We start from the raw sequence: 26,709 nt of genomic DNA, 5'->3' as shown, positions 1-26,709 counted from the left end.
GTTCTGCTCTGTCCTATAGGGTCGCTATGAGTTGGAACCATGAGAGGCTATTTAAATTTAAATTAAGTAAAATAAAAAATTTAGTTCCTCTGTCCACACTAAATCAAAACCAAACCCGTTGCTGTCAAGTCAGTTCCAACTCACAGTGACCCTGTATGATAGGGTAGAACTACCCCATAATGTTTCCAAGGAGCGACTGGTGGATTCGAACTACAGACTTTTTGGTTGGCAGCCAAGCTCTTAACCACTGCACTACCAGGGCTCCTCTGTCATACTAACCACATTTCAAGTGCTCAGTAGGCACATGTGGCTAAATGGTTGTCATATTGGACAGCACAGGTATAGAATATTTCCATCATCACAGAAAGTTCTTTTAGAAGTTTGAGAGGTGCTATTCTAGATGTTTACATATGTAACCCTACTTAATCCTCGTTATAATTGGGATAACACCATTTTACTTACAAGAATACTGAAGCTGGTTATAGTTAGGTTAAGTATCCTGTCCAAGAGCACATATATAGCTTGTAGAAAGCTGAGGTAAAATTCAGATCCCATACTTTTTCATGTTGTGTTCATTATTGGTTACTGGATTAGTGTGCACATATGCTTGTGCATTTGAGGGACCATGAAATGCTCAGTTCTGTTAAAACGTCAAGATTGTCATATAGGATTATATGGATAAGGTATGAATGTGTGCCCATTGTAGGCGTTCAGTAAGTATTTGCTGAATAAATGCCAACCAGTTGGGCCCACAAATAACACTGAAATTGTTAATATGCATTTATTCACTGGAAGGGAATTTTATTAAAGTAGTAATGAATGGATGTTACTTCTCCATCTAAGAATCAAAGACATAAGATCAGCAGGAGGAGAGGAAAAAAAGACACATGGGGAGTCAAGAGCCTTTATTTTAATTTTTATTTAAATTTATGTGTACGTTTAAGTTGGTCTGCTCCTGGGTGGACCTCAAGGAGCAGATTACAAAGGGGATTACTAGGCTTTTGCTATCGATTTGACTCCCCAATTTTGAATATTTACGAGGCTTCTCTATCCCTGAGTTTTGGAGGAAGATCTACCAGAATTCCAGTCCCTTCTCTGATATGTGCTAGTTTGTATAATATTAAATAAGTTACTCACGTTGACTGAGTTTCAGTTGCCTTGTTTGTTTAGAAGGAAGGAGTGAGCAGATGCGTCAAACTGAGACGCGAGAATTAGCCAGTGGTTTAATTCATTTTGAATGAATGAATGATACCTTCCTGACAAGTCATAAGTGTTCTACTAAATGACTGTCATTGGAGAACTGCTGTTTGGATTGACAGGATTTTGAAAATGGCGTATAGGCATAGTTTACATTGCATGGAGGATAAAGAAATGCTCAAGGCCTGCTTGTTCAGATTCTCCTTATGATTTGATTAATGGACTCTAAAAGCAGAGTGATAAGTAATGGGGCCACTTATTTGAAATGAATTATGTGGCACATTTTGCATAGCCACCTAAATACCCTGAAGTGATCTGTTATCATGCACCATCTCCTTTTTACAGATGTGGAGACAGGTATGACCCAGCCAAATCTGATGCCTTTGGGGAATGTGGCGTTTGTGGCAAGGCTTAGGGTAGAATGCAGGCCCCGTAGTGTGCTATCTCTGGGGCTTTAGTACTGCTTTGGTAAGTGTTTTCATAGAACCTTTCGGAAGTGCTTGGTGAGCCTTTGGTAATTAATTTTTTTATAGGGTGATTCTTGTAAATGCTTAGCAAGTAAAAGTAGAAAGAATGATTTGAAAAAATATCATCCCAACCTGGTGTAGTGATTTTCAAACTTTATTCCATGAAGCTGTTTCAGGAAGCTCACCAGGGAAGACCAGTGTGGCAGAAGTTCAGCTCTTCTTCATGTAGATCAGCTCAGCTTTTTATCAATGTTATATATTGGAATTTCATGTAAGACTTATATGAAAAGGTGGCTGTACTGCCCCTGTCCCCCCAGAGTTTGAAAACTAGTAGTATAGTTGACAGAACCCTGCTCCAGGAGGTTTGGCACTAGATCTGCTAGGAGCTGGTTGAAAAACTGGAGAAAGAGAGAATTTGATTAAATGATTTTTATGGTTTCTTCCAGCCCACAAATACCATGATATAAAGATCTGATGTCAAGATCATAACCAGACTTGGATTTATATTTTCAATTTAAGAGAAAGAATAGGAAACAATTTCAGGTATAAGTGACTGTGGCTTGTCCCAGCACTCTGGGCTGAATTTGAGTGTTTGATCTGGTTAATAATAGGCAGGTAAGGTGTTGTAGAAGAATTCTGGTGCTTTGAGCCTTTTATTCTGATCACTAGAGTTATTTTCCTCGTGCCTTTAGTGGCTGGTACAAAGATATCATTTGTATCTTTTATTGTATCAATGAGGTCATATGACCTTGTGAACAGATGGCTCAAGTGAAACCTTGACTTTGCAGGTCTTGTCCCTTAAACATAATCAACCATTTGTTACATGTGATTAAAATATCACTAACACGGGTAATTTCACTTGCTTTTTGGCAAATGTGGTTAGCAGGATGTGACATGGCGCAGCACTGCCTTCTTCCTCCCTGTGCCATCTCCCTTGAGGCCTCCTCTCCCCTGCTTGCCCCTGTCTCACCCATGCCCAGGCTTGACTTCAGCTTACCTGCTCCAGATGGGCAGCACAGTGGGAGGACACTGGCAAAGGCAGATGTGTTTATTTTCCTGAGACAAAATGTTGTGCTGCTGCAGATGGCAGTGCCTTGGAGCAAATGGCAGCCTTTGACACTGCTGCCACACAGCCTGGGCATCTTGACAGACAGAGCTGGCTTACTTCTGGTGATGGGGAAATCGAAAAAAAAAAAAATCAAGTTGTTCGTCATGAAACTCCTAGACTTTCAGTGCAGGCATCAGTGCTTTTAGAATTGGAGAGCAGCCTTTTTCCCTACCAGTTAGCTGGTCAGCTAACTATAGATTTTTACTGTGGGCCAAGAGTTATATGTCCCTTATCCTTAATAGGACACAAAGTAAAAACTGAAAACCTATGGCTACATTTAGGTGCGTATTCAGTGATACTAGTCAAATCTCACAGGAATCTTAGGATTGGGAGTGGTTCAAGTCTGTCCCACTGGATATACTGCTGTTCTATTTTTAGTGGTCATTTTGATTATCCAAAGGCCCAGGGACATATGTGCCTTGAAGTTGAGATGCCTTAATTAATATGACAACATTTTGTGCTTACAGTGTTCTTCTACCAAGAGGAATAAGAATTTTGACAGCTGCCCTTTTAAGTAATTTGCTTATACAATCCTAGGGCTTGACTAAACCCATTAAGAAGACAAAGACCATAACTGTTGAATCATTACGCTTACTAGTCTCCTAAGAAAAAATGGCTTAAGAAGATCCTTCCTTGAAAGTTGCTGGCTTTATTAGGAAACCTTTTTTTTCCTCCTCCTTTTTTTTTTTTTTTTTAAATATGTGCTGTTTTTCCCAGCCCTAGTGCTGATAGAGTTAGGAGCTTGCAGGTGTAAAGTCCTCCCTCCCTCCCCTTCCCCTCTCTCTCCAGGGGGTTGTATGTGAGAAGGTGTTGCTTTCTCACTCAGAGAGCATATATGTGCTACTCTGTTGGATGCCTGCTGGTAGCACAGAGAACCCTTGTTCTGGTTGGATGGCTGGAATTGTGCAACCCCATAATACTAACTTTTAAAGCATCTTTCGTATCCACAGTGGGTGTGAAACAATATAGGTTATTATTCTAGATTTGTATTATTTTGGAATTTGGGTCTTAAAAATGATGGTTTCCTAGTTAAGGTTTGGTTTAAGCCTGGAGCAGCAGAGTGCCTTGTCTGTTTAGTAAGAACATGTTATTTTGAAAATATTTACCGTCAGAAATGCAGATTTACTGCCACCTTTCAAGATTGCTTTAGACCAGGGCCCTGCCTGGGTGGGCATAGATGTGGGTGCACCCTTACACACACACATACCCTGGCATCCTTGGTGCCTCTTTTTACCTACTGTGGTCCAGGATCATGCAGGGGTATGAATTCAGAACTGATCCCAAAAATTCCATGAGATTTTCTTTCCTCTCTCTCAAAAAGCAGTCATCTAAAATGAAGGGTAATAGGGAAGGACTTAGGGAGGAAGGGTTGACAGGGTTCTATTTCATGACCTGAGAGGTAGTTATATGTGTGTTCACTTTATTCATTAAGCTGTACATGTATTTTTTTGCACTGTTAGGTGTATGTGTTATTTTGCAAAAAGGCTTAAGAAAATTCAAACGAAGGACAAGAGGGTAGGAAAGCATAACACTTTTTTTTTTTTAAGTTAAGGAAAAATAATGGAAAAAATAGTGAAGGTGTCAAGGATTTCATTTTACTTGGATCCACAATCAAGCCCCACGGAAGCAGACAACTCAAATGATGTATTGGGCAAATCTGCTGCAAAAGAACTCTTTCAAGTGTTAAAAAGCAATGATGTCGCTTTGAGGTCTAAGATGCACCTGACCCAAGCCATGGTATTTTCAGTTGCCTCATATGTATGCAAAAGCTGGACAGTGAATAAGGAAGACCAGAGAAGAATTGATGCCTCTGAATTATGGTGTTGGCGAAGAATATTGAATGTACCATGGACTGCCAGAAGAACAAACAAACCTGTCTTGAAAGAAGTACAGCCAGGGTGTTCCTTAGAAATGAGAAAGGCAAGACTTCATCTCGTGTACTTCAGACATGTTATCAGGAGGGACCAGTTCCTAGAGAAGGGCATCAAGCTTGGTAAAGTAGAAGCTCTGTGAAAAAGAGGAAGACCTTCAACAAGCTGGACTGACACAGTGACTTCAGCAGCGTGCTCAAACAGCAACAATTGTGAGGACGGCGCAGGACTGGGCAGAATTTCATTCTCTTGTACAAAGGGTCGCAGTGAGTCGGAACCAACTTGATGGCACCTAACAACAATAACAACAAGGAAAAATAAAAGCTCACATTTACCATCACTTTTGAGTGTCGACATCAGGGCAAATAGGATTAACTAGAATGGAAAGAAAACGAGGGAAAGAATATAATAATCTCTGAATCTTTGTAGACAGAAATGACCCACCAGAATTCTACACTTCTCTTCCTCATACCTCCCAGTATGTGTGGCTTCTTATATCTGAGAAGTTCCATAGCTGCTAATTATCATTTATTCAGCAAATCTACAGTCTGCATTATCCTTGGTGCTGAGAAACAGTTAAAAAGCTCAGCATGTGCTGTAGATGGGAAAATAGATAGGTAAACAGTCAGTTGTACTGCAGAGTGACATATACACTGGGTGCCCTGGCAACACAGCCTAACCTGAGCCTTGAAGGACTAGCTGTTATTAAGGCAAAGATGAAACAGAAGGGTATCTTATGCAAAGGGAAAGGCCAAGGAGATGTGAGAGAATGTTAGGTTAGGCACAGTGGTTTTCTAATTGTGTTTCTCAGTGGGAACAGATTGAAACCAGTGGGGTAATGCAGGCTATGAATACTGATGAAAAAGCTTTATCCTAAAAGCAGCAGCCCTGGATTTTAGCTTGGTAGCTAAGACGGGGTTAGCACAGTGAGGTTAGATTTTGTTAGCTCATTGGCTGCTCTTTGGTAGAGAGTTTGAGGAAAGACTGAAGGAAGCAGGGAAACCAGTGAGGACCTTCCATGTCCGTTGAAGCTGTAGGGGTAACTTGTGTTGGACCTGGGGTACTAATGGGGAGCACTGTGTTCTAACAGAAAAATTCGTAGATAGTCTTTTCCCAGAATTTTCTTAATACTCTATTCTAGCTGCTATGGACATCTGAAAATGCGTACAATCGTACAGAGCCCTGAATAGTCTTTTCCAGTAGACCATCTTATTCATTAATTCAGGGAGATGAATCAACTTTGATGATGTTCAGCTTTCACAGATATTCATGGGTATGCTTAGCATGTACCACTTAGTGTATGCCTTGTGGTGTGCACAACATGGCTTCTGCGATAAAATTTTTGGAGTTCTGACTTAAAGGTATATGGAGTCTTAAATTTTTCCTGGAAACTGCAAGCTCGTGAAAAAAGAATTCAAGTGGCCTTTTTGCAAACATGGTGGTGTTGGTTTTACCATTGCACAATCAGCAATTTTATTTTGATGTTGTTTAGGGGAAAGCAGTATTTTTGATTAGCAAGTAAAATTAATGTAGAAGACAAATAGTGTGTTAACTAATTGGTATAAGGCATCTGTGCCATGTTGCATTTCAACTCATTAAATTTCAAAACTTCTAATTACGATAAGGTTACAACTTCAATGGGAGAACCAGTCAAACTCGGGGTTAGTGATGTGTTTACAGAAGTAATATTGACCGAAATTTTGGAATTATTGAGGAAGAACTTTAAAATCCAGTTTCGTAAACAAATTGAAAAATGCATGATATTTAAATTGTTCCTAAGATTCAGATTCAGCTGACGTTTATTGGACACCTACTATTTACCAGGCCTTCTTCCAGAAACTTTAACACGGATGAGTACTTTCATTCCTCACAACTCTGTCAGGCAAGTGATACTATCCCCTGCATTACAGATGGGGTACTTGAGGCTCCAAGGCTAAGGGGACTATCCCAGATTACACAACTGTAAAGTGATAAAGCCAGGTTTGATGCCAGGTCTTCATTGTTTTTTTCACAAAAGCACATGCCTATCTCATATGACTTAGGAGATTTAAAAGTATAGCTTATTCAAGTGGTAATAATTTTAAAATAATTATTTAAAAATAATTTTAAAAGGTGCTTTGCTTTTAAAGTTTAAAATGAAAATGTGTTTGCTCTAAATGCAGAACAAGCTGAGCTGAAGTTTAAGAATTCAGCCATTTTGCCAGTGTATTAAAAACATTTGAGCGTGAGCTAATCACTGTTAAAGGAAAATAAAGACGATTATTATATTTTGGCTTGGCATCTGTCAGCATCAAATAGAAATAACAAACACACTTTCAGAAAATGACCCAAGGAGGGTAAAAGGAAAACTTGGTTAGATGGTCTCATTTTCAGAGTAGCATTTCTTTTATTTCATCTTGGGCTTCAGAAAAATCAAAGGTTTGCTTGATTTGAGACGACACTTGCCTCCTTGTTTATCATTTTAGTGTGAAAATTTAGAAATTCTAAATTCTAGTTTGTTTTTTCAATGCTACACAAAAGATAAGTGTATCTGAAATAAGAGAGAAGGAAATTCAGGAAGTTATTTTAATTTAACTTCCCTGTTGTGAAACTAAATACAGCTTATAGTATTGATTCTGATCAGTTTAAACTCAAAACTTTTCAGCCACAGGATTAAAAGGAAAACAGTTACTCCAACTCCAAGTTTTTTGTTTTTTTTTTTTGAGTGGGCGATGGTAGATAAGGGAACTGGTCCCAGCTTGAGGAATAAAAAGTCCAGTTTCTTCTTGGCTCCCTAGAATTGCCCTCTTAAACTTAGAATTTCACAGACTTAGAGATCGGCCTCTCTAGTTCATCTGTCTTGCTTTACTTCATCACCCCTGCTTTCTCTCCAAACCTACCCCTCACCGCTTTCCCACTCACGTTTGTACTGAATACCTACACTTCCCCTAATCTGCCTTGCCTTCTCTCTTACATCTCTGCCTTTGCCCACTTCACCACTTTGCTGGTCCTTCTCCCCTGAACGTGCTTCCACATCTTCACATAGCTAACTTTTTGTGTGTGTGTGTGTTTTAAGTGAAAGTTTACAATTCAAGTCAGTTTCTCATACAAAAGCTCAGACACATGTTGTCATGTGACCCTAGTTGCTTTCCCTACAATGTGACGCCACACTCCTTCTCTCCACCCTGTATTTTCCGTATCCATTCACCTAGCTCCTGTCCACCTCTGCCTTCTCATTTTGCCTCCAGGCAGGAGCTGCCCACATAGTCTCATGTGTCTACTTGAGCGAAGAAGCACACTCCTCACCGGTATCATTTTATGTCTTATAGTCCAGTCTAATCTTTGTCTGAAGAGTTGGCTTCAAGAATGGTTTTAGTTTTGAGCTAACAGAGTTCAGGGGCCATGATCTCTGGGGTCCTTCCAATCTTGGTCAGACCATTAAGTCTGGTGTTTTTACTAGAATTTGAGGTCTGCATCTGATTTTTCTCTTGCTCCATCAGGGATTCTGTGTTGTATTCCCTGTCAGGGCAGTCATTGGTGGTAGCTGGGCACCATCTAGTTCTTCTGGACTCGGGCTGATGGAGTCTCAGGTTTATCGCTTAGGTAACTCTTAATTGCTATAATCTAACTAATAGTTAACATTCAAGTTTCAGGGAAACTTTCTCTGGACTTCCCTCTACCCTTCTTCGCACACATACCTCACCCTCAACTTCTTTTTGCTCTTATGGCAGCCTAGGTATACTTCTGCCATAGTGTCCTGTTGTAATTATTCCCTTGACTATTTTCTACACGTGAGTATGGGATTGGATGTGTTTGTGTAAAAAAAATCTCCTAAATAGCTGCCTCTTTATTCAGTCTTGTGACTTTAGCCATACACTGTTTTCTTTCCAGATGCCTTCTGGACAGCTCTACTTAAACTCACTGGGTCCAAATTGAACTCTTTATATTTTGCACTACCACCTTTCTCCTTACTGAGAGTCCTCTTTCTCCCTCAACTCTTTTCTTCTTCTAGTATCAATTCTACCTTCTCAGTATGTCTCATATTCCTTATCACCCCCTCCATCCCCACGGTTTCTGCCTTTGTTTAGTCCTCGTCATGTGCCATCTGGACTATTATAGTCTCTTATAATTATTCTCCCTGCTTTCTCTCTGTCCTAATCCCAGTCCGTCTTCCATATAACTGTCAATGACCATCCTAAAATGGCAGTCGGTTTGTATTACTTTGCTATTTAAAAATCTTCTATTTAATGTGGATGGAGGCACGGGGAGAATGGGACCAATAGTATCAATTCTGAGACATCAGACTTCCTTGGCACCAATAAGCCAATATCTGAGACACGATAAAAGGCCTGGATTGGCGGGGGATAGGAGTAGTAGATCTTCACTGGCTTTACATAACAAAGTTTCCCATGGTTTATATACCAAATTTCACAATTTTTAGGAGACCCATGACAGTATCCTCCCAGTTCCTGCCTTCCCACTTCCTAGCCTCTCAATTCCTCTGTTTCCTGCTGAAATGCACCCAATTCTTCAGGCATGCATGTCCCATACTCACCAGTACTTAAACATCTCATGTTCCTCCATTTTTCTTTACCTTCACATGTGCTGTTTTTTCTCTCTGGAATCCTTCCTACCCCTGTCTACCTTGTAAGCTCCTTCTAGATCCAAATGTCCATCTTTATCACCTGGCACAATGCTTCTTGTGTGTTGTTGTTAGGTGCCGTCGAGTCGGTTCCGACTCACAGCAACCCTATGCACAACAGAACAAAACACTGCCCGGTCCTGCGCCATCCTTACAATTGTTGTTATGCTTGAGCTCGTTGTTGCAGCCACTGTGTCAATCCACCTTGTTGAGGGTCTTCCTCTTTTCCACTGACCCTGTACTCTGCCAACCCTGATGTCCTTCTCCAGGGACTCATCCCTCCTGACAACATGTCCAAAGTATGTAAGATGCAGTCTCGCCATTCTTGCCTCTAAGGAGCATTCTGGCCGCACTTCTTCTAAGACAGATTTGTTCATTCTTTTGGCAGTCCATGGTATATTCAATATTCTTCGCCAACACCACAATTCAAAGGCGTCAACTCTTCTTTGGTCTTCCTTATTCATTGTCCAGCTTTCACATGCATATGATGCGATTGAAAATACCATGGCTTGGGTCAGGCGCACCCTAGTTTTCAGGGTGACATCTTTGATCTTCAGTACTTTGAAGAGGTCCTTTGCAGCAGATTTGCCCAATGCGATGCGTCTTTTGATTTCTGACTGCTGTTTCCATGGCTGTTTATTGTGGATCCAAGTAAAATGAAATCCTTGACAACTTCAGTCTTTTCACCGTTTATCATGATGTTGCTCATTAGTGCATTTGTGAGGTTTTTTGTTTTCTTTATGTTGAGGCGTAATCCATACTGAAGGCTGTGGTCTTGATCTTCATTATTCATTAGTAAGTGCTTCAAGTCCTCTTCACTTTCAGCAAGCAAGGTTGTGTCATCTGCATAACGCAGGTTGTTAATGAGTCTTCCTCCAGTCCTGATGCCCGTTCTTCTTCATATAGTCCAGCTTCTCGTATTATTTGTTCAGCGTACAGATTAAATAGGTATGGTGAAAGAATACAACCCTGACACACACCTTTCCTGACTTTAAGCCAGTCAGTATCCCCTTGTTCTGTCTGAACAACTGCCTCTTGATCTATGTAAAGGTTCCTCACGAGCACAATTAAGTGTTCTGGAATTCCCATTCTTCACAGTGTTATCCATAGTTTGTTATGATCCACACAGTCGAATGCCTTTGCTTAGTCAATAAAACACAGGTAAACATCCTTCTGGTATTCTCTGCTTTCAGCCAGGATCCATCTGACATCAGCAATGATATCCCTGGTTCCACATCCTCTTCTGAAACCAGCCTGAATTTCTGGCAGTTCTCTGTCATGTGCTGCAGCCGTTTTTGAATGATCTTCAGCAAAATTTTGCTTGCGTGTGATATTAACAATATTGTTCTATAATTTCCACATTCGGTTGGATCACCTTTCTTGGGAATAGTTTTCTTGCATAGTAAATGCTAAATAAACATTGATTGAATTTATAGTGTATTCACATTCCAAGTGCAGAAATGAAATTCGTTGGGACACCAGCCCATTGCATAGTTATCCTGTGTTGTAGTCTCAGAGCATTCTTTGGGAATTTGGTTGAAGCCTTTTATGTGCCTTTATCCTTAAGGGTTAGCCATCAGTGTTATTAGAAAATGAGAGTGAAGCTACACATGGATTTCTTTAATAAGGAATATATCCAAGAAGCTTAAAGCAGAGTACAAATGATTCCGTATTACTTAGGCATTAGGAATTGGTAGTTCTGCCTCAGCCCCATCCATGGAACCATAATGTTTTAGAGCTGGAAAAGGTACTAAGGTCACGAGGACAGTTGGAAGTTGTTTTAGGTATTTGAAATAGTGAACATTGCAATTCAGATGTAGGTATAAATTCCTTCTTTAATTAAAATGGCAAAATTGAAATTGAAAATTTAAGGCTATATCGCCAAACCCATCCAAAGCAGATAGCTAGTAAATTCTGTTGGTATGTTGGAAACGTGGTCCTGATTCAGAGTTCAGAGCACCAGTGTAAGAAAATAACAGTTGATTCATTTTATTTATTAATGAAGTTGAAAAATTGGTAAGTTGGTTAAGTTGTTGGTTTCTGTGTAATGTATCATCACAGATATTTATTGAGTACCTACTACGTGTCTTGTATACTTTTAGACCTTATAAAAAAAAAAAAACACAGTGCCGTCCAGTCGATTCCAGTGACCCTATAGAACAGAGATCCTATAGAGGAGTCATAATTGTATAACATTAAACCTGACCTTTTAAAACATAAAATATTATTGGTCACATAAGATGTGATACATGAAATAGAGAACAATAGATGCTGGTATGCAAAATACCACATTCTGAAGTATTTGCATGTGAAACTGACATTTACATATTAAATCATATTTTCACACTAATTTCCTTTTTGTGGAGGCAGCATGGTTTCGTGGAAAAGCACACAAGACTTGGAATTGGGAAGCCTGAATTCTGGTCCTGATTCTGCCGCTAATTAGCTGTGCAGTTTAGAGCAAGTCACTGTCACCTGTTTGAACTTGACTCCCCACATTTATAAAAGGGACATGAGTGAACTCACCCAGCCCTTGGGTCTCTTGTAACTCTATAAACACTCTCAGTGCCAGACATAGAATTTTAGGCAGCTTTGAAAATCAGTTGGACTGAAAGAAATAGGCACTGTTCCTTCAAAGCCCGGACTGTTCAATGTATTTAGAAGCCTATTTGTTAAAACACTGTCATCGCTAGGCAGACTCCTTTGTCCCATTGGTGGTTGTGTATCTCCTTGCAAATTACTGACCCATCAGGAATGCAAGTATGTCTCTTCACACACTGCCTGGCATTCCAGGGTGCAGCATATCGCAAAAGAAACTGCATCATTTCCAAGGCACCTCACTTCCAGCAACAGAGTCCTATTCAATTAGAGGTGGCAAAGGCTGGCCTGGCTCCAAGGAAGACTGTCAATTCCTCTCTTTTTCTGTGTCCACGCTCGGCAGGATGCTTCCTCACGCCCACCTCTCTCCCCCTTGCTGTGACTTTGGCTTCCGCCAGATGTCACACCGCTGCTTGTCACCGCCCAGACTCTTGTCGCTGATTTTGTTGTTTCAGTGTATTTATCACAACCGTTCTCTTTAGCTGTAAAATTTATGGAATTTCACACTCTTAATCACTACAGTGTTTCTTTTTCATAAGGGAAGGAATATACAAGGAGTTGAGCATCCACAAGAGTTGGAGAGAGGGAAATGTTCTAACTTACGGAAAGTTTTCATGTATGCCATGTACACTCCATACTTCTGAATGTCCAAGGGTCCAAAGTGGAACTGAGCTCAATTCCACAGGGCTTAGGAAGAAGCTCAGAGATAGTTAACATTTCATTTCCAGGGAGAAGTATATAACAATTGTGCCGATTGGCTAATTCCCCTGGCTTAAATTTTCTCTCTTTAGCAACCAAAAAAGATGACTCATTTTATTGGCTCTCTGTGGTATATCTTCTTGATCTTCTTGTCTAGTCAAATCTTCTAATAATTCAGTCAAATCCTAAAAATAATGGTGGGATGGTGGTTGTGATGATGGTAATAATAACCTGTATTATTGCTCTGTAACAGGCATTGCACTGAGCACTTTACATGTATTAACTTATTTAAACCGTACCACAACCCTACGTTGATGGATGCTGTTGTTAGCCCTGTTACGTAGATGAGGAGATCTCAAAATGACCTAAAGCTCTCTACTTTAAAAAATAAGCTTGTATCATGAACTTGTTAAGTGGGAAAAACACCACGTTTGTGTGGTTCTCCCCCCACCCCCCACCCCCCCAGTCCCCTGTCATAAAAGGCAAAATTTTGGTACCTTATTCTAGAAGCTGAAATTCTTTTAAGCTTCAGGATGGTTCATTTAAAATTTTTTCTTTGTATATCAGTTACACACAACTTTAAATATGCTGGTGTTTGCACTGCAGGTCTTTGACGGTGATCCTTATGGCCAATGGGCAGAGTTAAATGTTTGGATTCAATTGCTGGTCATTTGGATGTTTTGGTTAGTGGAAAACTATATATAATGTTCAGTCTTAGCCTTTGCTATGAAAGATGCCTAGACATATAAGATACAGTTCCTTCCCTCAGGGACCTCGTAACTTTGTCTTATTGCCTAGATTTGCTGTCTAAACAGAAGAGTGAAGACAACCACAGGCTAGATTATATTATACTTAGAACAAGGATTACTTTGTAAAGGTCAGAGGCGTTCCTGGCAATTCGTGGTCCCACTTTCTGAGAATAATCTGGCAAATTCTCACATGTAATATTGATCATGGGAAAGAAGAGAACTGATGAAAGGACAGCTAGAAAGTAAAGCTTAGCATTCTGGATAGACAGCTCTATAATGGAGGGAACAGTGTGAAAGTACTTAATAAATGTTAAATTACTTTCCAAATCAGGGTGTAGGTCTTTACTTGGGGTTTAATTTTTTTAGGCTTCCAGGAATCTTACTATATACAACATAAAATAAAATTATCTGCCTATGTCAATCTCAAAATGGGTTAGATTGGGTTGACCGTGGATCAGGTATGTTCTAAATGTCTAATAGAATTGCTTGTGAACACCATCACCTTTGGGCCCTTGAAAGGAGTCCTGGGAAGGAGAGAGAAAGAAGCAGTCATTTCCTGTATTTCTACCATGTGTCAGACAGTATGCTAGGTACATTTTATAAATATTCCTCCATAGCCCTTTATGAAGGCTCATATGAGAAATTTATCTCATATCTCAGTGCCAGTAGTTGGGCTTCTCATTGTGAACTTCATAGATGATTGTATTTCCTTAGTAATACTAATTACAATGTATTGAGTGTTTACTATGTTTTAGGCACTGTGCTTATCACTTACATGTGTTATCTCTTTGAATCCTCACTGCAACCCGTTTGTAGTAGGTATTATCTCATGTCCTATGTAAGAAAACCAAAATTCAGAGAGGTTAAGTGACTAACTTTTCTAAAGCCACACATCTGTTATCAGAGCCAGAGTTCAAACTCAGGCCTAACTCTTTGCAGTGTGGCCCAGCTGTTTTTTTCCTGAGATATTTATTTATGCTATTGGTCTCCCTTTCATTTGGTTCAAATGTCTGATTTGTGTCCTGAGCTTCTCTATATTAAGCAATCCATATCTAAAGGGAGGTAGAAAGAGAAGGACCCGGGGCCTAACAAAAAGCAACTATATATGTGTATTCATAGGGATGCTGGCAGCCAACTTAAACTTCAGCCAGTTCTTAGAGGTAGGACCTAACACTTTCTGACATTTGTTTAGTGATTTGTTTCATCTCTTTTTGTGTGTAATAATTAGGTATTAGCCACATATATATTAAAACATGTGTAAATGTTTTCTGGTATGATTATTACTACTCATTTAGTCATTCAACAAATATTTATTGAGCACATAGTATATTAAAAAAAATGTCTGTACATAATTGAACAAGTCAGACATAGTCCTGCCTTCATGGAGCTAATAATTGGTATACACATTTGAACAGATGGGTTTGTCTTATATATTCTAAGTATTTTTCCAAACAAACTATAAACAGGCACACCTTGTGTGCACACAATTACGTAGTATGTTTAAGAATAGCACAGAACTGGATAGCTTGGAATTTATCTTATTCCAAGGAAACACTAATGAATCAAGAATATGACAGAATGGCAAAGTCAAGAAACCCATAACTGTGGCTTTGTCATTTCGAATGCCACAATTTTTAGAGGAGCAAGATAATGACAGTACACAAGACTTTATTTGAAATTTTAAAAAACTAATGTGAGCCAGAGATCTTCGATGGAGCATTGTCAGAAGAATTTCAGAAACTGCAAGTTGTTACACAGATGTATTGATTTAATTAGTCTAGATAACACCATTTATTTATGCTTAAGCATCTCACACATGCAAAAGTTGGTAATTCAAAGTCACACAATAATTTGTGAGTTATCTTCTATATCACGTGTTGTAGCTTCTGAATACCAACTTTGGTGAGTGTGTGTATCAGATGCTTAAGCATAAATAAATAATATTATATAGACCAATTAAGCAATACAGCTTGCTTCTGGAATTCTGTCGACATAGTAAACCCAGTACCCAGTGCCGTCGAGTCGACTCTGACTCATAGTGACCCTATAGGCCAAAGTAGAACTGCCCCACAGAGTTTCCAAATCGACATAGTATTTCATATAAAATCTTATGATAGCTTCTTAAATCCTGTGTTGTTTTAAACACAATCACATGAGATTGACATGAGTCGGAATCAATTCGACTCAACAGCAACTAACAGCAATAATAGTATGGGCAGGATCCTCACTGGAGACAACACATATGTGGCTTCTGCTGGTCAAGGTCTCTTTGGGATCTTGGTGGATCTTGAATATACCATTGCATCTTTTCAAAATTGTTTTGCTTAACCATATGATGGTGGTGGTTAACCAGTGGAGAAAAGTAGACTAGTCATTCTCTTAACAATAAAATTCACTTGTTTTTGTTTTCTGATAGGTAATGGACTGTGGACTGTATTATTAAATCTCTTAGGGGTGGGACTAGGATCCTTTTATTGTTGTCCTTTTTTTTTTTTTTCTTCGCTGTTCTAAATTTAACTGTAAGAACACCAAAGCATCCTATGTCTGCCTGCTTTTGCGGTACTATTTTCACACTTTGAAGAAATGCTATTAGTAAATTCTCTTCTCCCTCCCTACCCACTCTCATAACCATCAAAGAATGTTTTCTTTTGTGTTTAAGCCTTTTCTTGAGTTTTTATAATAGTGGTCTCATATAATATTTGTCCTTTTGTGACTAATTTCTCTAACTAGATAGTAGACAAGAATTATCTTGGGTGAAGGGAAGGACAACACACAATACAGGGGAAGTCAGCATACCTGGATTAAACCAAAAGCTAAGAAGTTTCCTGAACACAACCAAACACTTCAAGGGACAGAGTAGCAGGGGCGGGGGTCTGGGGACCATGGTTTCGGAAGGCATCTAGGTCAATTAGCATAACAAAGTTTATTAAGAAAAAGTACTGCATCCCACTTTGGTGAATGGCATTTGGGATCTTAAAAGCTTGTGAACAGCCATCTAAGATGCATCAATTGGTCCCAACCCGCTGGGCGCAAAGGAGAATGAAGAACACCAAAGACATAAGGAAACTATTACCCCAAGAGACAAAAGGACCACATAAACCAGAGACACCATCAGCTTGAGACCAGAAGAACTAGATGATGCCCAGCTACCACCAATGACCACTCTGACAGGGAACACAACAGAGAGTCCTGGACAGAGCAGGAGAAGAGTGGAGCAGAACTCAGATTCATGTAAAAAGACCAGACTTAATGGTCTGACTGAGATTGGAGGAACACCTGAAGCCATGGCCCCCAGATGCTCTGTTAACCCAGAACTAAAGTCATTCCCTAAGCCCACTCTTCAAAGATTAGACTGCACCATAAGACATAAATTAATATTCGTGAAGAGTGTGCTGCTTAATTCAAGCAGATACACAAGACCAAATGGGCAGATCATGTCCAGAGGCAGGATGAGAAGGTAGGAAGGGACAGGAACTGATTGAATGGACCCAAAAAACCTGACGTGGAAAGGGGGAGTGTGCTGTCACATTGTAAGGATTGCAACTATTGTCACATAACAATATGTATAAATTTTTGTATGAGAAATTAACTTGAGTGTAAACCTTCACCTGAAGCACAATAAAAAAAAAAATGTTTTGGATACTTGGGGTTAAATAAAACATGCTATTAAAAATTTTTTTAATGCTTTTTTTATATTTAAAAAAAACTTTTAGCTAGCTAATTAAATTTTTTTTAAGTGCTCAGCTGTCAAAATGTTATGAGGCTGTAGCTAATATACTTGGAACTTAGGTGGGATCTTTTCTTACAGAACTCAGGATGCTTCACCTCTATGGTTTTTTCTCACCATAATTCCTAGAAGGTAGAAGGGTGGAAGGGTCAATTAATCAGTTTTACAGTTAAGAAAAGAAATGCTCCTAGGGGTTAAGTGTCTTGCCTAAGGTCAGACTTGCTATGAAGGTAGTCACAGAACAGGGAAACAACTCCAAAGCCTGGCAGAGTGCAGCATACCACCCACTGGGAAATGTGATAGGGAGCTAATTATTTTCTCAAAAGGCTTGACTATTACTGATCAGTTCTTACTCCTTTGAGACTATCCACCATCTTACCCCCAAGGCAGAAACTTATTTGAAGTTTAGGGCTACTCTAATCTTCAGGAGATATTAGGAGCTCTTCCTGCTTAGTGCAGCTGGCTTGGAATCAAAGTACCTATATGATATTTTCATGTGTTCTTCTAATGTGAGTTCTTTTAGGGTGCCAACTGCCCATGTTAATCAGTGTTCAAAAAATGTAAAATGTCCCTTTTAGACCATTAGCAGTTATTACTTCATGCTCCATAATAGGGTATCTCATTTAATGTGCATTTAATCACATACATAAATACGTAAGTTTAGGGATAGGCACATAATCATAGGCAAAGCCTGCTCACCACCCACTGTGGCAAATGCCAAGAGGAAAAATACATCCTGCAGAGAAAAAGCCGTGTGTAATGGGAGTCCCAGCACTGATGCCCAGGGGCATAGACAGACTCAACTTAGCATGGTAAATGGCTGACCTGGTGTAGAAAAAAGCAATCCATTTGGAGATGAAATACAAGGCAGACTTGACCAACATTCCCTGTAGTGACTTGTGATGTGATTCTAGACTTAAAGGTGATTTCAAAGAAAGAGTACCTATAAATCCAAGATATAACTACTTTTCACTTGTCTTGTTGATGCACATTATTTCTAGGTTATCTTAAGAGAGCCTTGGTATATTAGAAAAATGTTCACATTTCAGTAAAGCTTTGGCTCTTCTAGAGTTACCATGTTTCTTTGTGTTTAAAGACTCTATTAGTTCTGTCTTTGTTAAAAGATTAGCGATTGGACTTTAATATTTGACACCAAATAGCCTTCCCATCCTAAGCGTTATTCCTTTAATAGTGGAGCATACAGTTTACCATTTGAGATTTTCGTGCAGTTGCCTAGACTCCCTTTTCATTTTGGATGATGTGGTTAGAGCTGCTGCCTTCTTCAGTCTGTAGCCCAGTATTCCCAGAATTGTATTTGTTGATCTCAGCTCTTAGGAAAGGCACAGGCCCCCATGCTTTGTCTTTGAAATGCTTTTGTAATAGGTCTTGGTTCACAGGCTTTAAGAAGAAAACAGATTTTTGTATATTTTAAAGTGCTCCAGATGATTCTGTGTTCAGAGAAAACAGTCTGGCCTTTCTTCCCCTCTTACCACACTCTAGATCCTCTAGATTTCTCTGAATTTTTACTTCCATAGTGGTTTATTCCATTGCTGCTAATATTTTCTTACTCATCAAGAGTTGGAATATTCCCATTTGCTATGGAAGGAGATGTTGGTGATACTGCTTTGACCATAACTTTGCAATGTCTTTTCTTTGCAGACTCCTTACCACGTCAACCTCCTCCTGGCTGGATACGATGAGCATGAGGGTCCAGCACTCTACTACATGGACTACCTGGCAGCCTTGGCGAAGGCCCCTTTTGCAGCCCATGGCTATGGTGCCTTCCTGACTCTCAGTATCCTGGACCGATACTATACACCAAGTAAGTACCAGCATTCTAGGTAGGAAACGGTAGCAGAACCCTGCCCTCAGCTGCTTCCGAGTTTTGGACACTACCCTTGGAGTTGGGTGGCTAGAGCTTGAATAGAGGATGTATCCTAAGAAGCACAAACAGGTACCCTCTGGGAGCTGCTGTCTGCTGTGGGTCAGTGAGATCTTTAAAAAGATGATAAAAGGCCTTTTTTTGCCAGACACGATGAGATATTATACGTGTCCAGAACTGGGTTTCATTTTGTTTTAATGGGGGGCCGGAGTAGATGTCATAGTGAGTAAAACATTTTTATTAGGCTGTACAACTTTTCAATTATAAGAGGTCAGTTTTTCACTCATTTTGACATGCCTAGGTATTTACTCACATCTTAGCTATAGAGACTGAGCAAGTAAACCAAGTGGTTTGTGTGTTTTGAACTTGTGAAGATGAACAGGTTTCCAGCATGACAGCTGAGGATTTCTTTACTTAAACGTCAAAGCTTTTTAAGGCCACAAATCTGGGCCCTGCCCTTTGTTCTTATTGCCTGTTGGCTGCCCACTCCTTCAAGAAAAAGTTGGTTCTCTAGTTATCTGTCAGCTTGGCAAAGCTTCAGGTCCAGGAACACTTTTGTGTTGAATTTTCTCTTCTTGTCCCAATCCCAACATAGCCCCGTGGACACCAGGTTTTGGGATTATTAGTTTTTACGAGCTGTAGATGTAGCACGGATAACCACTTCTCTCCTTACATTCCATTCTTCCCTGTTAATATAGTAAAATCTGGTGTGTTCATTCCTTTTTGGTGCTCCCCTCTCACTCAACCTCAGCCACCAGAGCTCCAGGCCACATCCTGAAAACAATTAGCCTGGCCTTCTGGTGACTGTTATTTAACTTGGCGTCTATCAGTAATACAGCTGATTTTTCCACCAAAATAACCACCAACCACCCCTGAAGCTTAGCTGTGCAATATGTCATTCCAGTTTGCCATGCCTATGGTCAGTGCTTTTGGCTCCTGTTTTGAGAGTCTCAGCCTCATCCTATGAATTCTCTTCCCATTGTCAAACTGAGACCCAGCTGGGGAAGTGAGGCTAAAACTCTGGCCCTGTCCTCCCTTTCCCTGATTTGCAGCTGGCTAGGGCAGATGGAACTGATTTAAGCCCTGGACTAAAGTGGGGGAGGGCGGGCTATAAAAAAGAGAAGCAGGCGGCTGGACTTCTCCAGAGGCAAGCTCTGGCCATGGAGGCAGAATTCGGTCATGCTTACCCTTCTCTGTAGCAAATCAATTTGCAATGGCTTGTGGCTGCGGGAGCATTGGGTCTGGGGCACCCTCAACTGTATATGGAATAAGTTTGTTCCAAGCTAGAAGAATAAGCATTTTTTGCCTTTTCCATTGGTGTGTCACACTGACCTGAAAACGTTTGAAACATAATCAGAAGTTGTGGGGGAGAATTGTACTTAATGACAGCACTTTGAGTGCTTGGCCTCTGTGTTTTCTTTCAGCTATCTCACGTGAGAGGGCAGTGGAGCTTCTTAGGAAATGCCTGGAGGAGGTGAGTAGTTCCCATGGGATCCTGAAAGGAATGTATTGTCTCTGTTTGCCAATATTGTTCCTATTTCTTGGTTGCATTTTTCTGATCCTTGCCAGAAGGTGTAATAAATACTTACTAGCCAGATGTGAACTTGCTACCAGGGGTAGGGTTTGGTGAGTAACAAGCTTGTTTTTGCTCTCATGGGTCACCTCCTCATCAATGTCAATTTTGCAATTTAATTACTTTTCTTTCTGGTTCGTCCAGACCAGTGGTTCTCAAATTTTAGTGTGTGTAAGAATCATCTGGGGAACATATTTTTAAACAGCAGATTCCTGGGCCCTACCCTGCAGAGATTCTGAGTTATTTGTTCTGAGGTGGTACCTGAGAATCTCTGTTTTAGCAGTCCCAGGTGATTTTGCTGCAGGAGTTACTGGGCCACACTTTAAGCACTGCTGCCCCAGACTTTATACCTATAGTGTTTTTGTGCCAACTGGAATTGCCCTGCCGTCTGCTACCTTAAAGGTGCATGAGTCCTTATAATACGGAGACAAAGCTCTCCTGCCCTCCTCCCGAGAATTCAAGAGGCCATAGCAAGCAACTTGGAAGCTTTGGGCGGAAGGGGAGAGTGGCCATTGGTTTATGAGGCCAGGAGCACAGACTCTACTTGTTTCAGGATGACTCCTAAGAGTCCAAGACTGGGGTGTGAATAGAGGTTAAGAGACCAGAAAGCAGTTCCATTCGTCTTTTTCATTCTTCTGCTCTTTGGCCTAAGGATGAACTTGAATTCGTGGCCCAGTGAAGGAGTGGGAGGATGAGAGCAGTGGGAGCATTGGAAGTAATACCAATTTGCCTCTCACACAGGCCACACGCATAAACACACTCACACACACCTAGTCCTTATAATAAGGGTGGGTGACTGAAGCAAGCTGTTGGGGTCTAGGAGTGTACTGCTTTGGTCCAAAGCTTATTCCTCGGGTGATCACCTTATTACCTTAAGACACTTTTAAGAGAGAAGCCTGCATTTGCCAGACTGATTGGTAGCAGACTGTAGGAAATAAGCACTGGATTGTGTCATTCTTTCATCAGATGACTGACCAGAGATGACAGGCTCCCAACCATATCTCCCAGTTCATGCTCACTACCTTCCAGGCAGCCTCCAGCTGTGGTTTGGGTTTTGGTCACTGCCCCAGTACTACCTGTCCCCAGTAGATTAGAAGGTCCACAAGATCAGAGATTTTTGTCTGCTTGTTTCCCCAGTGCCTAGAACAGAGCCTGGTACATAGTGTTCAGTAAATATTTGTTGACTGATTTCCTTCCTGTCTCTGCAGCTCCAGAAACGCTTCATCCTGAATCTGCCAACCTTCAGCGTTCGAATCATTGACAAAAATGGCATCCATGAGCTGGAGAACATTTCCTTTTCTAAACGGGGATCCTAACATCGTGCTCTCTATCCTACTTGCCAGGGAACTTTTTTGATGGGCTCCTTTATTTTTTTCTACTCTTTTGATGTCCACTCTTGATAGATGATTAATTCAGAATAAAGCTGAATATGTATAAATTGAGCTCTCTGGTTTGGGCCTCAGTTTACCCATCACCTCAGGCAAGAGGTGGAGGGAGGATTATCTGCATTGGACTTTTTGCCGGCACTGTCTTTTCCTCCTGCCCTTTCCCTTCATTCCTTTTAGCAGCTGGCAGCCTCCACATTCTTATTCCAGTGCCCAGCTTCCTTCTCATCTAGCTTTTTCAGGTATCTTGCTTGCTGATGTCTCACTCCCTCTAAAGCAGTGGTTCTTTTTGCCCCTAACCTTAAAAAATTTTTAATTTATTCAGTAGGTAATACATGTACTTATACCCATCCCTATAATCTGGCCACCTGTTTTCCCTCCCAGAGGAAACTACAGCTACTAATTTCTTGTCTGTCCTTTGAGAAGTATTCTGTTTATTTATAAAGCATATAAACGTGTGTATGTGTGTATACAAGCATATACATACAAACATAAACACACACGTCCCCTCTTAAAAATATTCAAAAATGTTCTGCATGTTGCTTATTTCATTTAACACTATCTCTTGGAGACTGTTTTATATCAATACATGTTGTTGTTGTTAGGGGCCATCAAGTTGGTTCTAACTTACAACAACCCTGAGTATAACAGAACGAAACGTTGCCTGGTCCTATGCCATCCTCATAACCGTTGCTGTTTCAGCCCATTGTTGCAGCCGCGGTGTCAGTCCACCTTGTTGAGGGTTTTTCTCTTTTTCACTGACCCTCTACCAAGTATGATGTCTCCTTCTCTAGGAACTGGTCCCTCATAATAACACGTCCAAAGTAAGTGAAATGAAGTCTCGCCATCCTCGCTTCTAAGGAACATTCTGGCTATACTTCCTCCAAGACAGATTTGTAGATCTAGCTTATTCTTGTTGACAATTAGATAATATTTCATTAAATTGATATACCATATGCAGTTAACCAGGTATGTTGTATTTCTTAGTCTGGCTTTTTGGGAATAATATAAATGTTTTTGGTTGGTGCCATTAAAACAGTGGTTCTGAACCAGATGTGTGTACCAGAATCACCTAGGGAGTTTTCTTTTTTAATGTACATGATTAGACTACACTGCCAGATTCTAAGCAGGTTTAAGGCTTAGACATAGGAATTTTTTTAAAAGCTTCCCAAGTAATTCTTATCTTCAGTCATGGTAGAAAGCTGCCTGCTCCTTTACAGTGTTTCATCTTGGAGAATTAGAGTCACCAGCCTCCCAATACCCAAGCCAGAAGCCTAGGCATCATTTAGTGTTAATAAAATGTTTAAACTTGGAATAATTTAGGATTTACACAGAAGTTGCAAAGATAATACAGTTTCCTTCTGTTCCTCATTCTGTTCCACCTAATGTTAACATCTTGTATAACCACGGTACATTTGTCAAAAGTAAGAAACCAACATTGGTTATTAGCTAAACTCCAGACTTTTCAGATTTCATTAGTTTTCCCGCTGATGTCCTCTTTCTGTTCTAGGGTACAATCCAGGATACCACACTGCATTTAACTGAGCATCATTTCTGACGCCATCTTTATCTCCTGTCTTCACATATGTAGTCACCAAGTTCTGGCATTTCTACTTCGTAAATCTCTTTCAAATCTCCATTCCCATTATTCTGGTTCATCCCTCATCATTTCTCTTTTGGACTATTTTAACAGCCTCCTAACTTCTCTCAACCTTTAACGTCTTCCCTCTCAGTCCTTTCTCTGTACTCTAAAAAGCAAGTTTGACCATCCATTTTTCTCTTTGCTCAAAACTTTCTGACAGTTCTCCGTTACTTACAGAATAAAGCCCAATTCTTTGGCTTGATGTCTTAGGCATTTCCTAATTCTCTGCCAACCTAGCTCCTCGGTCTCCTTTTACTCTTCTGCTCCTACAAAGGCCCATGATCCAGCTAGACTTACATGGCCTCAGCATACATTTATGAATGCACAGCTCTGTAAGCATTGCTTTGTGAAACTTCATACGGTCATATGTGTATAAGTGTGTATGACGTCATGATGCAGTCAGTGCACTCTGTTATTTTCTATTTTCTTTTACTAGGCTTTATTTTTTTAAATGCTGGCTGTGTCCTAAATTCATTTCCTCAGGTTTGAAATCAAAACACCGGGAATGCACTAAGTCTTTCCCACTCCTGACCAAACACTGCTCAGAATGGTCTTCCGATTGGTTCCTGTCTGCTTTCAGGTGATGAATACACAGAAAACAATTTATTCTCTCCCAGGATAAGGGGGGTAGGTTGGAGAAGAGAGCAGCTGTTTTGCCTCAGGGTAGGGGAGCTCAGCCCTGACTAGTAGGAGATCAGGGAGACTGACAAAGAAACTCTGAGAGAAGAGAGTGCTGAAATGGTTTGAGATGCTCTTGGTATTGCCAGCTAAGCAACAGTGGCTGAGCCTGCTCTTCCTGAGTCCTGGTTAATGCCTAAAGCCCAGAGCCCTTTCACTGTCTGTCTCCTACCTTGGCCTTTTGACTTTAGCAGCGCAGTGCCCAAGCAGGAGAAGGAGGGACATCCTCAGGAGTTTTTCTAGATGTGAGCTGTCTTTTTTTTTGCTTAGCTCCTGTGTGTGTGTGTGTGTGTGTGTGTGTGTGAGAGAGAGAGAGAGAGTTACGTGTATATGTGTGTTTGGAAGGAGAACTTGCAACTTGACCTCACTCACCTTCATGAGGTTTGAGGGAGGGAACAGTTTCAAAGGCTGCCCTTTTCATATTTCTTCTGGAGCACTATAATCCTTTAAAAGAAAATAGGAAAATATTTTCTTTAATATAAACTCTCAAGCCCCACAATTTAAAAATCGTAATGCTTACCCAGTCTAAATACTCTCCATTTAATTCACAGCTACTTGCTCTGCAAAAAATCTGAGTAAACCATCCATGTATACTTTTTCTTTAATCATCACCTGCTTTTCTACTGGGGCTAACCCCAGCTAGTTGTAGGCTAAAACACAACTTATTCTGCTATGGGGGAAAAAAATGGGAAGAATCGAATGCTGAGACCTCATTAGAAGCTTCTTGTGCCAACCTGGTACTGCTTCCTTGGCATGGTTAATGATCCATGCCAAGGAAGCAGTACCAGGTTGGCACAAGAAGCTTCTAATGAGGTCTCCGCATTTGAATGATCCTGACCACCTGCTGGAGTAGCAGAGCCCTGGGGCCTGAGGGCTGCTGGAAGGACCTGCTTCCTCTCCCCGGTGTCAGGTCTGTGAGCCACTCTGCAGAGTGCCTGGGGTAACAGTGGAAATAAAGGGACCTGTGTGAGTTTCACTCTGTAACTTTGAGCAAGTTGCTTCATTGTTCTGAGCTACAGTTTCCTCACCTCTAAAATGGAACTTGGTGAAGACAACATGGTTAACTTAGGGAAAGTTATTCAGCACTAAGAAATTCTTGGTAAGGCGCTTTCTTCCTTGCTCACCTTTAAGGATATTTACAAACATTTATTGATTTCTTAACTATGTGCTAGGCATTGTGTAAGTGCTTTATGTTTATCATGTCATTTAATCCTCTCAATTTCCCATAGCCTAAGATAATTCTCTTGTCAAGCTCTGGGCTTTGGTTAAAGTAGGATATAGTACTAGCCTTCCCCTGACCCCATTCCTCTTTTCATATGGGTGGGTTGAGGCAAGTGAAACTTCTTGGAAGAAGAAATCACATCTTTGGACCCTTCCCATCGGAGATGATTCCAAGACCCCATATCCCTAACACACCCTCCACTTCTGCAAAGCACCCCAACATCTGTTCCTGTCAGCACATCTGCACAGAACTGGGAGAAAGCATTCTTGGCAAAGAATAGAAGCACAGTGGTCCTGAGAAATACAGTGGTGCTTGAGGAACAGAAAGGAAGCCTGTGTGGCTGGAGCAAAGTGAGTGAAGAGAAGGGTTTAAGATGAAGGTGGAGAAGTAGGCAAATTCCAGAGCATCGCAAGGCCTCATATTAAGGTGTGTCCTTGAAAACAGACCTGTTGGGAGGCTACGGCAGTCGTCCTGAGGACTAGGGTGGTGGTAGTGGAGATAGAAAAGGATGGATTCAGAGTCAGTAGGACTCTGACAGATTAGATGTAGAGGAAGATTCAACTATGACGGTCCGATTCCTGACTTAAGCAACTGGGTTGAAGGCGGTAGTGTTTACAAAGGTGGGAAACTCTAGAGGAGGTTAAGATTTGAAAGATATAAGTCAAGCACTTCATTTTGGACATAAGTTTGAGACGCTTATTAGCCAGTCCAGAGGAGACAGGCAGATAGTTGTATTTTCAAGCCTGGAGTTCAGGAAGAAGCCTGCGCTGAAGATAAAAATTCAAGAGTCAGCAGTATATGTTCTTCTTAGTTGCCATCAAGTTGATTCTGACTTGTGGCGACCCCATGTGTGCAAGTAGAACTGTTCCACAGGACTTTCAAGGCTGTGGCCACTCAGAAGCAAATTGCCAGGCCTGTCTTCCAAGGTGCCTCTGGGTGGGTTCAAACTACCAGCCTTTCAGCTAGTAGTGGAGTGCTTAATCATTTTTGTCACCTATTTTTTTTTTTTTTAAGGACTCTTTAGGTGGACAGCAGCATATAGATGATATTTAAAGCCATAGGACTGAATAAGGTCATTTTAGGAGAGTGTAGATAGAGAAGCCCCTGAGGAAGGCTAAAATTTAGAAGTCAGGTAGAGAAGGAGACAGAGTTGGAAGCAGTAAGGCTAGAGGAAATCAGGAGAAGTTGGGAGGCGCAGAGAAGAGGATAAAAGAGCAAGTTGCTCAGCCATGTCAAATGCTGCCACTAAACCCAGAAAAAAGGCCCTTGGGTTTGGCATCATGGTTATTG

The 26,709-nt window shown here is 40.7% G+C and overlaps 1 protein-coding gene across 1 annotated transcript in view; it reads left to right on the top strand.

The window, feature by feature from the left end:
• PSMB2 (proteasome 20S subunit beta 2) overlaps positions 1 to 21,934 on the top strand; it is a 34,065-nt gene extending 12,131 nt beyond the window's left edge. The window contains exons 4-6 of the mRNA XM_003415491.4: positions 18,697 to 18,859; positions 20,344 to 20,393; positions 21,701 to 21,934. Coding sequence (XP_003415539.1) covers positions 18,697 to 18,859; positions 20,344 to 20,393; positions 21,701 to 21,808 — 321 coding nt within the window. The 3' untranslated portion in view covers positions 21,809 to 21,934. The remainder of the gene's footprint in view (positions 1 to 18,696; positions 18,860 to 20,343; positions 20,394 to 21,700) is intronic.
• Positions 21,935 to 26,709: the final 4,775 nt, after the last annotated feature.

This window comes from Loxodonta africana, chromosome 3 (genome assembly GCF_030014295.1).
Source record: "Loxodonta africana isolate mLoxAfr1 chromosome 3, mLoxAfr1.hap2, whole genome shotgun sequence".
Classification (NCBI taxonomy): domain Eukaryota; kingdom Metazoa; phylum Chordata; class Mammalia; order Proboscidea; family Elephantidae; genus Loxodonta; species Loxodonta africana.
Note: the sequence above shows the minus strand (reverse complement) of the source record. Positions and strands in the feature narration are given on the sequence as shown.